The sequence below is a fragment of the Typopeltis vanoorti genome, chromosome 2, assembly GCF_054136105.1.
Source record: "Typopeltis vanoorti isolate ZY-2024b chromosome 2, IOZ_Tvanoo_1.0, whole genome shotgun sequence".
NCBI lineage: Eukaryota > Metazoa > Arthropoda > Arachnida > Uropygi > Thelyphonidae > Typopeltis > Typopeltis vanoorti.
The window spans coordinates 24496109-24511462 of NC_143550.1; the positions used below are offsets into that span (position 1 = coordinate 24496109).

The 15354-nt window shown below is 31.8% G+C and overlaps 1 protein-coding gene across 4 annotated transcripts in view; it reads left to right on the plus strand.

The window, feature by feature from the left end:
- The window catches only part of pkaap (A-kinase anchoring protein pkaap), a 234259-nt gene that overhangs the window by 117775 nt on the left and 101130 nt on the right, over positions 1–15354 (plus strand). For all 4 annotated transcript variants that reach the window (XR_016550095.1, XR_016550093.1, XR_016550094.1 and 1 more), the window contains 2 exons: positions 4188–4321; positions 7528–7672. Coding sequence is in view for 1 of the 4 variants with exons in the window: in XM_090410637.1 (XP_090266763.1) it covers positions 4188–4321; positions 7528–7672 (279 nt within the window). In the remaining 3 variants the exon portion in view is untranslated. The remainder of the gene's footprint in view (positions 1–4187; positions 4322–7527; positions 7673–15354) is intronic.

A 15354-nucleotide genomic window follows, 5' to 3' on the forward strand; every position in this document is an offset into this window, starting at 1 on the left:
CATCTTATTTTTATTTTTTTATTTTTTTTTCTGAGTGCTTGAAGACCATTCAAAATTTTGAGTGTTTAGAATTTCTCTTGGAAGTAGTAAGCAATAAACAATTAATGAAACTACCATATTTCCATTAGAAAACAGTTGTTTTGCATGGTAGTGAAAACGTTTTAGTGTAAAATACATTATTGCTGCTATTTTTTTAATGCAAGAAAATTTTGTTGGGCTTTATTCAGAAGTTTTAAAGATATGTGTACTACACATATTGTTAAACATTTAGATGGCTAACATAGGTATAAAAAAATATAAAATTTATTAAGGACTTCAATGTATTTCATCCAGTGTGACATAGACATAAGGTTTCACATGTTTCCCTGAAACATTCAAAACCTGCATGTATTTTTTTTTCCTCTAATATTGATTAAGTTATTTAATATTTACTTATAGAAACTATCCAACTTGTTTCTTTGAACTCTAATAGTGTAGTGACTCATATCTTGTGATCAATGTTTTGAAAGAAGTTAACTGATTTCTTCTTTCTCTGATGATGTCCATATTTACATTAGATGAAATGTGAAGTTCTTAATAAATTCCATATTTTTCTAAGCATGTGTTAGTTGTCTAAGTGTTTGACAATATTGGAAGTTTCAAAAAAAAGAGTTATATTAAAAAATGCTTCATTTTCTATGATTATATTTTAATGTGAAATAATATTTCATTAATTATCTAGTATATAATTAATGAAATTAGTTGATTTATTGCTTTCCTGAAGGATACACATCATTATCTCTACCTAACTGTATAATCAAGAAAGTTACTTCCCAGATAATTAACAAATAGTTATCAGATAATTAACAAATTACTTTTATTTCTAATGTTCCATCTTGAATTAAACAATCATGCAGGTTGCAAATAGTTTAGTCAGAGCACAAATTTGCTTAGCAGTACCATTGATGTGTAATTTCCTAGTTCCTTTCCATCAAACCATTCCCTCCCACTTCTGTGATTGTTGTTTGAATTTTGTCTCTGGGCTTTGTATCTCCAGTAATTAAACCATGTGTAAAAGACAAGAAATACTACATTTGTATTGATTGACTAGTTTTGTATTCCTTATAGGCATAGTACTTCAGGATAAAAAGTATAAAAGTATGATATAATACTGGCCTGGTTGGCTGAATGGTTAGCATATCCGCTCTCCAGCCAAAAGGCTGCAGGTTCAAATCCTGATATGTGCATGGATGTTTGTGATTGTCAGTGGAAAAAATAATAGTGGTGGTGGTGGGCAGTAGATGGCATTGGTGTAGTTGCGGTTAGTTTCAGTTGGTGGATTGAGTGGTGGCGACAGAGAGCTGTAGAGCAAGGACTCACTGAGGTGTCACACAATAATAATAATAATTGGAAACAGTAGCAGAACATAACTATTGGGCATTTTCCCAAAAGCAAAGCAACTTTACCTTCCAACATCATCCCAAAGATCAGCATCATTGCTAATTTAGAAACTGAGTAAATGCTGTCTCTATTCCGACATTGGCCATTTTACTTATTTCCTCCCTCCCCTCTAAATCAAAAATAACTTGAAAATGAAGTTAGACCTTAATTTCACCGAGAAGACATAGGATCTCACCCAGGACTCAGCTGACATGCTAGGAAGTCTTGATATTGTCTTGTTTATGAATGTTTTCCAGGTGACACCTTACTGTTCTTACCGGATCCTATCAAACTGTTCAAGAAACTGCCTAGCAGCTGTTTAATTTATTTTTATTATTATTTTTTTTCAATTTGGTGACAAAAACACTTAGAAGAGAAAGTACTAGCATGTGAGCTTGTTGCTTTCTTCTCAACTGGCAGAATTATGTATGGAAACCTTTGAAAGACAGAATTTGAAGGATTACAACCAGTGGTGAGCTATGGAAATTTTAACAAAGGGCTCGCATTGTCGAGCAAAAAAAAGAAAAAAAAACCGTATTTCACACAAAAACGTTTATTAATACAGCTTGTGTACAAATGCCAATCAAAAAGTATGAGGGGACAATCAACCTGTAAAGGCTATCATTTTTAAACAAATCTTTCATAATCTAAACATAAAATATTTGCACACAGTCATCTGTGTTAATTTATCTTACATAAGAAAAACATTTTTTAACTATCAAAATATAAGAATAAAATATTTTTTAATCGCACATATGAAATAGTCCGCATTTTTTATAAACAAAATAAATTTCTTGTTTGAGATAGAAGTTTTTATGATAAACAATCTATAAATAATAAATAAATATTATCTAAACACAATAATATTGAAGTACATTATATTTCTCTTTTGTTTTTATACTTCAAGTGATAATCAACAGTACCAATCAAGGGGAATTATTTTATAGTCCTATTTATTTATATGTGATTACCAAAAGTGAATTCTTATTTGTAAAATGGTAGTAACAGTAACTATAATATTTTATTTAATAAAATCGCTTTGTTAGGTTACCGTATGAGTTTTTTGCTTAATATATTTTAAAAAATTGTTTGTTTTTTTCTTTTTTTTTGAAAAAATAAAAGTAAACAAGAATAAGGGGCTCGCAAATTTGAGAAAAATTTAACAAAGGGCTCGGGCGAGCCCCTTATAGCTCACCACTGATTACAACATTAGACCAAAAATTTAACTCCAATATGCCAATGATATTTTTCTCATTTGGTTAAGATTCAAGGAACAACTTGAGTTCACAGATTACTGTAAATCTGCTTTGTGGTGGAAGCAAAAGACAACAGATTCCCTCCCATTCCTGAGGGGGGAAAGTCCAGTCCAGAAATACCTGCATGCCACCAGCTCTCTCTCTTTCACACACACACAAACATAATCAGAACACCTATATGAGAGCATTTAACTTAGGAATCCTACCACACATTAATTATGAACAGGAAACAAAAAAAAAATTCCTTCAGCAGTCTCCCTCGGAAGCTCTAAATAGCCAGGACTTAGGATCTTTAGCCCTCGTATATTCAACTCATGTCAGAATAGTGGTTTTTGAGAATTATGTGTAAAGGTAGCCTTCATCTCTTTCTGGAACCACCTGATTTCTGCATCCACCCAAAGAGCCACATCTACTCCTACAAAAAAAAAAAAAAAAAAAAATCTAGAAGGTAACAAAATCTACTGCTCATTTTGTGTTTGTTATATGGGACAAACTAAATGTTTGGGAGGAAATCCACATGACAACTCATCAGGGATATTGAGAAGTAAAGGAAACATAAGTTGGACCCCACCTTCCACATCACATGTGGGTATAAAGTACTGTACAAGAAATTGAGACGGTTTACATTGCCAACAATAATTACATGGAAGTTAATGGAGACTTCTGAAATGTTAGACATCCCTATCCATTGTAACAAAAATCAAGGTCATACATTGAACTATGCATAGTCCTCTTTACTGAATCACATAAATTGAGATGCATATCATTTTAACAATACCACACATGAATGAAACTTTTGCAGATGTTACCTAAATAGCTAGATTGAGTACCACCAAATTCGGTATACAACTTATTATAACATATCTTTCAATGAATACCATTGCATATGGATTTGGAAGGAAATGAAAAACAGATAATCTTTGGGGAGAGGTTCTGGATTAAACACTATGTAAAAGACTATGTATTTATTTGTTTGACTAGTTTTATGTTTTTTCATTCCTGTATACTTCTTCAGCAAAAGAAGTACAAAACTATGATATTATAATCAGAGAAAAAAAAACTCTGAACAAAACATAACAGTTTGATAACTAAACAATATTAGCATTTACGCTTAGATGAAATGCATTCCTAGTTCCGTGATTCTGTATAGAGGACTATGCATGGTTCGATGCATATTACCTTCATTTTTGTTACAGTAAATAAAGGTGGTTTACATTTCAGAAGCCTCCATGAACTTCCTTTATAATATTACACACACAGAAAGCAACTTGTGCTGAAGGCTTATTGGCTCTTTATTCCTCCTTAATATGTATAATCATATATTGATACTTGACTTCATCTTTTGGTGGCCCTGTAGTAAACGTAAATCAGGTGTGTATATATTCAGTGTTTTCTAGTTCTATGCATCATTCCTTTAATCTTTGATTTGTGGTAATAGTTTTGTATTTTATTTGAAAGAATCTTTATTACTGAGACTAATATATCCCCTGAAACTATTCATATTTATTTTAGTTTATGGAACAAGAGGGTGTCCGGCATCATGTAGACTTCTTGCTGATGGCTGACAACTTCAGAAATCAACTATTAGCACATGAGAAATATGATGGTCTGGAAGCACAAAACGATGCTATGGTTCTTTATGATAAGTAAGAGTTCTTTATGACATATCACTGAAACTTTTAAGTAACAATTTCTACACAGCTCTATTTTTCATCATTTTATGATAACTTCAGAAATTAAACTATTGTAGGTGGGTTTCACTGTTTCGGTACAGGAAAAAATGTGATGTTTAATTACATATTCATATTAATTTGCATAGCTAATTATTAAAGTGCCATAATAAAAAAAAAGTATATTCTGGCTTCATTTCTCTCTTTAAGTCTAACACACATATTTGAGATTTGTTATTAAAACCAGACTTAAAGTGGCAGAATGCATTAAGTGGAAAGAGTTCACCAATATTTTGAGAGAGAGAGCACTTTGGTTCATCTACTGAAAAATTAACCAAAGTGCTCTCTCTCAAAATACTGGCAAACTCTGTCCACTTAATGCATTCTGCCACTTTAAGTCTGGTATAGAAAACCCTTAGTCAAAAAAAAAAAAAAACTGAGATCTTTCAGGTGGTTTTAGCAAAATCTTTATCAAAAAGCATTTAGTGGTTAGAGAATCCCTACCCCTTCTGCTCAAGAAGAAATCGATCATATTCCTGTCATTTATTTGAAGGAATTTCTGAACATTTGTGTTGCCTTTTATCCTGTCAGAAAAATCTCCACTTTTCTCACTTCTAAGAACAAGCTTCGACCTCTTGGTTTTTTGGTTATTACTAGATTCCTTGTTCTTGTTGCTTATCTTATTATGGACAGTCTGGAAGATCTGCTATTATTTGTAACAATGATCACAAGTCTTATATCAAGTATTGTGAACCTGAATGGTCAGTACTTGAACATGCCATCTCCACCAGGCATAGAATTCTCTGGAATAAGACAAGGATTTTTCATAAAAGCCAATTTCTTATGGAGTGTCTTTATAGACAAACATTGTGGAATGTTGCTACATTGTTCTAATTTAAATAGAGCTGATGGTCTGTGTTTATCTCCTTTATGGGAGATAATAATTTTTTAATCTGATATATATATATATATTGTAGTTTCTATTTATATATATATATATCATTTTTTTTTAAACTTTAGAAAATGTTGACTATTTTTGTTTATCTTAAGCCACTATAATGGCATTTTTTAGAATTTTCTGTTATTGTTTAATTGCTATTCCATTTATGTACTTTTTTAAAAAATTTTACAATTAAATATCAATTTTCCATATGTGTTTTTAGCTTTTATTGTTATTCTTACAATATGTTAATCATGATGCTTTGAATGTTTCTGCGTCACCTACTAATTTTGCATGATGACTGTTTACTTGTGAGGGCAGGTAATTTTGCTAAAAATTTAAGGCTAGATAGAAACATTGCCATTATAGACATGCAAGGAGGCAGAGATAGTTGTGCCGGTTTTGCTGATTATCATGGTCATTGAGAATAACAAGAAGTGTGATAGTAAGTGGCATCTTTCTCTAGTTAATAGTATAAGTTTCTCATCCTCCTCTCAAAAAAACAAACTGATATAGTAATTGTAGCAGTATCATTGCTGTTGTTTTCTAGCCATTTAATCCAACATCTTGCATCAATATTTTGACACTTGGCTGGGCTGACTTGCTTCTTAGCTTTCTGCATGTCTCTATCAAAATTACATTTCTGGAGTTTTGAAGTTTGTTGATTAAGAAACTTGCATTTCTCATTTTGCTTTTGCAGGATAAAAGTAGGGGTTAATTTTAATTAACCCCTACTTTTATACTATCCTATCAAAACTCATGGACCACCTCTTTGATTGCAACAAAGTGGGTATAACTAAACAGTATGCAGTATAAAAAAAAATCAGTGATAAATTACCCCAAGTCATTTCAATTTTATATGCTAAGTAATAAGTACATAAGAAAAGTTGACAGCATTTCAGAGAGGAATGATAGATGTGCTTGATGTCATTCTGGACAAATGTCTTATATATTATGCAACAGTTAAACATTCTCAAGTTTACAGTTGGCAACATGATGCAAAATTGGAAGCACACAGATGACATTAACTCCCAGATAAATGCAGAATTATAGGAGCTGATGCTTCCCAAGAAGGCTAATTACTACATTCTTCATCAGACCCCAGAGATTCATCCTTCTTGGGAAGCATCAGCTCCTATAATTCTGCATCTATCTGGGAGTTAATGTCATCTGTGTGCTTCCAATTTTGCAGCATGTGTTTCATGAAAAAGCTGCAGTCCAAAAACCTTTTGGACTGCAGTTTTATGTGCTTTAGCAGTTATATGCTAAAGCACATAGCAGCTGACTATGGAACAGTGGAAATCAGTAATGTGGAATGATTAGTATTTGCATTTGCCAGTTTGGTGTAGTTACCAAGGATATTAGAGATATGCTTTGTATTCATGGCATGTAAGGGGTGGACATTTGCTAGAGAGTATTGCCATGTATTGATTGTAAGTGAATTTAAGATGCATTGTGTGAACTAGTGGAGACTTTCCATGATAATACTTTGAGTATCCAAATGATAACAGACTAGAATAGTTTAAGATAATTACTATATTGTAGTATATAGACAGACACTGCTTTCTTTTTGGAAGTCTTGCATTGCATTACTTGAAAGGCAAAAGACAAGCTTGTGGTTTATTAGGTCAGAAAAGAATAAGCTTGAGTGAGTGACATGAGGGTTAGATAATCAAGAATCTTCACAAGAAGTCTTATGGTTTTGTGAACGGATTTACATAAGACAACATACTTTTTTCAAAGAGCTTTGATATTGCACTAACTGAATGATGATCTAAGCAAAGATAATATTTTGTCTTTGATAAAGCAGAAAAACTAATGCCAGCAAGTCTTTTGCCTGCATTCAGAACTACAATGGAAAAAGTTCATTTAAATAGGCAAATTACAAAAATTGCATTTGGATTAAAATAACAACCACTTATAACTGCAGATGAAAAATGAACAGTCAACAAGTTATTTAGTTTAGTCAAGGAGAAAATATTGATAATTTAGTACTAATAGTACTAATGTACTGTGAGTTGGGATACAAGTTAGATTATCAGGAAACCCTACAACTAAGCCAGTTTGTTATTATATATACTGTTATGAAATCATTTCTTTTATTAGAAAAATTTTATTAGTCTTTGACTAATGAAGATGCATGTCTCATCTTGCTTTAATTAAATGAAGTGGTGTCTAATTTTGCAAAATTTCATGTCCTGTTTTTCATTAATATGAAATATATTAAATATGATTGTACTAGATACTTCTCCTTGCAAGCAACCAGTTCATTAGGATTCAGTGATCAAATTAGGTATGAAGTGGAACAAAATATTTGCAAAGAAGAAGGTCCTCTTCCTGATTGTTTTTTGAAACCGGTTATGATCATCATGCAGTATTTAGAGAAGGTAACTTTTTTCTTATTGCAGATTGAAAAAACAATTTTTCTTTTTCCAGTTGAAATATGTTCCTAATCTAAATTTTATCACTTTATATTGTATTTACTTTCCATAGATTAGATTTGAACCAACAAATTTGTGCTCATAATTAAAATCAGCAGAACCATGCAGAAATACAATAGAAGAGAATGCCATTTTGTTCCAAATTAATTAAAATGTAATTTGTGATTTAATTGGCTAGGTAAAATAGTATCTTGACTTTACTACTCAGTAGGTGAATTCCAGTTTTGCATGGATGTTTAAGTCTTCTTTGGATACACAGTGCATTGGACATGATTTTTCACCTTACATCCATTCCCCCTCTCTCTCTCTCTCTCTCTCATGTGTACGCATTCAGATTCATCATAACATTACCCACAGATAAGGCTAAATCATTCTTTTCCTACTTCTTACAACATTAAAGGTAGCTCACTACATGTTTTGTCTGGTCTTTATTCCAGAAAAACATCAGAAATATTTTGATAATAGCTTGGATATCAACACTACTTCTTGCCAGGATGGTATCCCTCCTTTATGCTTCAGAATTAACATGTATGTATGTATTTTTTTGTGGTCTTTCGTGCTTGTCCAGAAACTGCTCAATTGAGCATGTATTCATCCTTTCCCTATTAAACTATCCTCCCATTACCTTGCCTCACCAAAGATAGAATTTTAGCAGCATCCAACACCTTCATTATCTGGATACCCACCAATTAATTAGTTACTACATGTGGATTTTGCCACACTTTATCTATACCCATAATCACCAGTCCTTTGATTCAAGCTGTGGAAAGGTATCTTATGATATACTTCTCACTTTAGTATAGAACCCTTGGATACTCCTTCATGAATGAGAAATCTGAAAAAGGAAGCCATTCATCATGCATATTTTTCTCTCGTACTCCTCCCATCTATAAATGATCTTTCACTAACCATAAATCCCATCCATACCCTTGCTAAATGACCCTACATTCCTCTTAATTTGGTGATTCTTGAAGTGCACAGTCATTTCAACTGCAGGTCCATAGCTAATGCCTTAAACTCATCTCCTTATCATTCTTCAGTAGGTTGATGATTGACCGATCACCTTAAATGCTGACAAAACACAGTCCAGATGATATTTTTTTCTTGCAAAAAAGATGTCCTCAAAAGGCTTCATCTTGCCTATGATATCAGCTCATCAGATATGACAAGAGCTTTCTCTCTGCCTTTCCTGGCAGAAACACATCATCCATACCCTCATCTTTTTTTTTTTTTTAAAAAAGCTTGATATTCTTTTTCACTCAAGATGCTATTTCCCACTTATAGAACTGCCAACTCTACATAAATCTGAAATCTGCTCAACTGTAGAATTCTCATATTTGGAGTAGCACACCCTAGAGATGCTTGATGCTATCCAAAAGAAAGCAGCCTGTTAATTAATGATCCATCTTTCAGATTCACTTCAGTCTAGTCTTTGTCTCATAGGTGAATGCCTGTGATCTTACTTTATGCTTTTTCTTAGGTACAGCAATCCCTTGATTAATGCACCCCCGATTAGTGCGTAATTTTTTTTCTATACCCAAATTTGATTAGTGCGCCTATATGCATCTTAAAAATAAATGTTACCGTTTTTAATAATATTCTATCTATACATTTTTTATGGCTAACTGTTTTAAAAAATCACTCACCTAGCTATCGATTTAAAACATTTTACAAAGTTATTTTTTAATGGCATACTACATTATTTCTATCTACACTATGTTCCAAATTTAACGCTTAAATTAACGTCATCTGCTAATTACGTAGCATTTTGATGATCATATCTCATGTCTCCTTTGCACTTGTTTTGCTTACTTTTTTTTATTTTAAAGTATTTTCCCAATCTTTCGTCATGAGTAAAAGAATTAGTGACCAAAAATGTGGAAGTGTGAAAATACTATAAGAGCAATTTTAAGCAGAACTGCTGAATATATAGAGAAAGGTAAGGTTGCTTCAAGTTCATCATGTATGCACTCGAAATCAAAGTATTATAATCATTGAATTAGAGAGATGTCTTTCTACAGACATCTGATCGAAAATTGTAACCAAAAACGGATCCCTCTAAGCACTGACTTATTAAATCAAAAGCATTAAGTCTCTTTGCATCCTTGAAAGAAAGGGCTATCAATGATGGAAAATAAGAATTCCATGCTACTGCTGGGTGATTTGAACATTTCATAAAGAGAAATAGCCTACATAATGTTCTAATCACAGGCAAAGCTGCAAGTGCAAATAAGGAAGTGGCCACAAATTATCCAGAGATTTTGAAGAAAATTGTGGACGAAGGGGGCTATTTTGACCAATAAATATTTATTGTCAATGAAACCGGCCTTTTTGGAAGTAAATGCCTTCCAAGACTTTTCTGGCCAAATCAGAGAAATCTCAGCCTGGTTATAAAGTCGCAAAGTCAAATGAAATTACTGCGAGCCATTTGGAAGCAGATTCTTCCACATTGTGCAAATGATTTTAGAGGCTTTTCAAATGAATCTAAGTCAATTAAATCTCATTCTGAGAAACTGAGTGATTCCGACCTGCTAAATTTAGATGCACAGCAGGAAGATCCCAAAGAATAGAATATGAAGAAAATTTAATCACTGACAAGCCCAAAGAGATTTCAAAGAAACAAATTGAAATATTTTTTGTGTGACCGAAATTCTTAAGTAGCAATGCTTAGAGGCTGGCCATGATAAAGAGAGAAGCAGTAAAATTTGCAGAAGAGACAATAGGGCCATACCGTCAGTTGTATGAAAAAAAGAAACAGAATGCCTGCCAAATTATGTTAGCTGAATTCTTTATTAAGAAGCAGAATAATAAATTTATATTCTGAATATGTAAACCCTGGTTGATTCATCCAGAGAGGCATGTGGTGAGGTTGTCTGCAAGGATAGAAAAATCAGAACTCCATGGTGGACACAGGAAGTTAAAGAGGCAGTGAAGGAAAAGAAGAAAGCATATCAAAAGTTCCTGGCAAATAACTCAGCTTTTGCTGTTAGAGAATACAGAGACAAATGTAAGAAAGCGAAACACTGTGTAAAACTAGCTAAACAAAAGTCATGGGAGGACTTTGGCAAGAACATAGAAAATAAATATCAAGAAGGTGGTAAGATATTCTGGAGGTTGTTGAAGAAGCTTAGAAATGGAGGAAAGAGTGCTGTAAAAGGAGTTAGAGATGATAAAGGTGACATGAAAACAGGAGAAAAAGATATCCTTGAAGTATGGAGTAATTACTTCGAAAAATTGCTGAATGAAACAAGCAGTGAGAGCACAGTGGTAAAAAACACTCAACAGGCATACAGTCAGGAATACATATGCATACTTGAAGTAGAAAAAGCCATCAAAGGCTTGAAATGTGTAAAGGCAGCAGGAGTAGATGATATTCGACCAGAAATGCTGAAGTATGGTGGTATAAAAGTCTTGCAGTGGCTGCACTGCATAGTTCAGAAAGCTTGGACAGAGGGACAAATTCCCGATGGAGGAAAATTGTAGATAGGAAGTTAGTAATGATGTAAATTTTTCATGTAGTACTATCATATCCTGTACACCCCCCCCCCTTGAGGGTACATGGCAGGAATTTGATGATGGTGATATAAATATTTTCTTCGACATAGTCTTAGCATGCTTGGGATGAATTATGGACTGTCAAGAAAATGATGTCAGATCCTCAAAGAAGAGGATCTTTTGGATTGATTTATGTATGTCAAAATGGCTGAACAAGACGTGTTTAATGAATAAGCTCCTTCACCGTGAGTTTCTTTTTCAGTCTAATTTCACTGTATATCTGTCATTTTTATGAGCCATTCTTACACTAAAATTTTCACTTGAATCACCTTCCCTTGCTGTTTTTTTTTTTTTTTTTTAAGTTATAGCATCTACAAGAAAAGAAAAAAAAATGTGTAAAGAAATTAGTTACTGTAGTCGATTGCTTTGATCAAAATGGTATATTGTATGAAATTAGTGCTTCACCTGCTTGTGTAGGTTAGTGAATATTTTTGCGTATGATTTATGCTAAACTCTTTCACTCAACCATCTTTATTTTGGGATTCTTGAATAATCTGCAGCATTGTTTATTTTGGGATTAGTGAAATTAATTCATTTGCAACAGTACTGATTGTTCCTCACACTCCTCATATCCCTCTCAACATGTGGACTATAGTAATTTCATTGTTCCATATATTTGGAGCACCTCAGAAAAAATAGCCAGAACTCTTAAAAAAAAAATACAATCTCTGTACTGCATTTAAAACTCATCTAAAGCTGGTTGCCTTTATCCACTCTCCCAATGATCTTCTATCTCCTCTTTCTGTTCCAGGTTGTATAAAAGTTCCTTGTTCTTGCAACACCATAATATGATGTTGCAAGAACTCCATAATATGATGGGATATAAGAAATACATCTGTCATAAGTATAGTCAGTCAGATCTAGTTGATCATGCTTTGAATACTTTGCACAGAATTAAATGGAAGAAAATTACTGTGTGTTGCCACAACAATAGAGGCTGTCCCTCATAGGACTTTAAACTTGGTCTAATTTTTCCACTTATTATTTTGTGTCGTTTTGTGTGTGTTTTTCAATTTTAATATTGTTTCCCTGATGATGTCTCAGTGACTAGGATGAAATATAGGATCAATTAAACTTTTGTTTAATTATTTATGTGCTATATTCTTTCCATTAAACCTAATAAACCAGTCTAAACCAGTAAACCAGTCTAAATCAGTAAACCAGTCTAAATAGTTGATATAGTAAGAAGTGCCTTAAAAGAACTGAAATGTGAGATTTGGTAATATTTGAGATATGACAGATAGCAGATTAATTGTTGGGGAAAATTGTCAATAGGCAGTTGTAATTATGTAAACCTTGAATTCATATAATACTTTCATAATATCATGTACAATCCCTGATGGTATGCATCATAAATTGGATGATAATGTAGATAAAAGTTTTCATTGACTGCTGTGGTTCTTGATATTTGAAGCAATGGACTTTTACTACATTGAATTTTTTTTTTCGTACTTGGATTAAATTTTCCTATCCAACAGCATTTTTATTAATTGAAGCAGTAGCTATCTATCTTAAAGTAATTATAAAAATTCAGCACACTATTTTGTACCATATGAATGTGGATCCATGAATTTATATAATTTGTATAAACCCACTGGCTTCATTTTATTATTTAAAAAAAAAAAAAAGCCCTTTAATATTATTTAAATCTACATGAATATACTTTAGGTCTTGATTATGATCAGTAGCATCCATTTCATCCTTTGAGTATGAAAGCTGGATAATACAAAAAATAATAATAATAATAATAATAACAATAAATAAATAAATAAAAAGTTACTGTGGACCTCATATATCCAGGAAAACTGGAAATAAAATGCATATAGAAAGTTTTATTAAAATGATTTGGAGTGTATATTTATAAATTTTTTTTTAAACTGATATTTTAAACATGATACAAATGTGCAATAAACAGTCCCAGAGGGTCATTTGATGTCAGATTCCTAGTTTGATTTCTTTAATTTCTTAAATAGAAATAAACTGGCATCTGGCCAGTGCACATATTTAACTTTGTTAGTTGATTTAACTCAGTTGGTATTTTGAGTGTTAAACAATTGCTTGCAAACGTGACTGGTATGTTTAAGGTTCTATGCATATGCATTCATGTCTTTAATGATGTTGCTTCATATAAATAGATATTTTAAACTGATTTCCTTGGATGCATAATTGGAAAATAAAGCAGAATGTTCATTTGTTAAATGTTCATTCAGGTTGGAAAAGATCTGGATTTGATTCATGTCACTGATGTGAGTAACATTGCTGTTAAATAAATGGGTTTTTTTCATCATAAGATGAGTTAACTGGTCTTACAGAGAAGTGACAGGGATTCAACCAAACTCAATCAATCTGAAAAAAGCCTCAACTTATCTTACATGATCATTCAAATAAAAGGCTGAGTAAATTTGTTCCAAAGTATAATTTTTCAGAAAATTTCTTTCAGCTCTAGCTACCAGTTTATTATTTGAAATTTTTTTTTTTTCCTAGAAGTCAGAAATGTTTATGAAGAAACCAGATGTGTGCTACTCCAAAAAATGTTAAGAAATTCATTTTCATATATCACATACATACATTTATCAAAAATTATTCATTTGATTATTAAATCCATAATTACTCTATATTTCACAATTTAAAATAAGTTCTATTAATATATTTTTCTTATTTGAAGAAATAAGTGCAATATTTGGTTCTGATTTTTATGTTGTATTGTTTTTAAATACAATATTCTCTATGAAGTTAAGGGATAGTTTTATTATCTCAAAATGGAAGATATTATGGATACACTTATATTTTATAGCCAAATGTGGAAAGAAAGTGAAGTTTTGAAAATTTATGAGAGCACATATGAGAACAAGACCAGAATCAGAGTTGTCTTGGCTGCACTATTTAAACAACATGAACTCTACCACAATTCATATATTCGCCTTTAATTAATGCATTGACCAAGTTTCACTAGCCTGAAACATCAGGCTTCAAATTGACTAAGTTAAAAAAAAATTATAGCAGAAGTGAAGACAAAAGCTCATTTAACACTAACTAAGCTATGTCAGAAAATTAAATTCATCATGAGTGGTGAGTGCCCCTAGGTGGGAGCATAATAAAATATTAAACTATAGAGCTGATAAGCTTATATTTATCTTAGCTAGATACAATAATAGACAATGTTACAGATTCATGTATATTTTATAGCAAAATGAGAAAATAAGAAATGTAGAAATTTTATTTTCCCTTTTTATCAAAATATCCTAAAAGTCTTCATTTTGGTAATGTAAAATAAACAGAAATAGAAGCTTATTAAAGATGCATGCTTATTTCATAGCTGAATATATATATATATATATATATAGAAACTTTCGAATAAAGAAGAGAGCTTATGAGAATGCAGTCCTTAGCATTGCAGTTAAAAACTTTCCAAGTTTCTTAAATAGTGCATTGAAATATGAATTGATCTGTTTATTTTACAACACCGAAATGAATACATTTAGGCTGCTTGATAATTATCAAGCAGCCTAAATGTATTCATTTCAGTGAACAACAGTTGGCGCTTAAGAGTAATTATAATTACTCTTAAGCACCAACTATTGTTCACTTATGAAAAATATCAAAAATGATGAAAACTAAGATTGTATTCTAATAAATGTCAGTTTTCAAAACTTTCCAAGTTTCTATATATTTATTTACCTATTCATTATTTATTTTCATGCAGTTATGATTAGGTGAAATATTATTGCACATGTTTTTTGATGTTTCTTCATTGTGCAATTTAGCCAAAGTGCTTAATATTTGACTGAAGCATAATTATTAAATTTTATAAACAAATATTTTGAACAAAAAAATACTCATTTTATCAATTTTTAATGAGTTTTTTAACATTTGTTTATAAAATTTAATTCAGTATGCTTTTAGCCAGATTTCTAAACTGAATATAATACTCAGTATTCAGTGCTTCAGCACTTCATGGCAAAGACAGCAGTTGTAATGTGCTTATTTCAAGTAAGACTTGATGTTAGATTAAGTCGGTAATCATCTATGGACTAAAATGTCGTGACATTGGATTTATCAGTTGGAAATCAGAA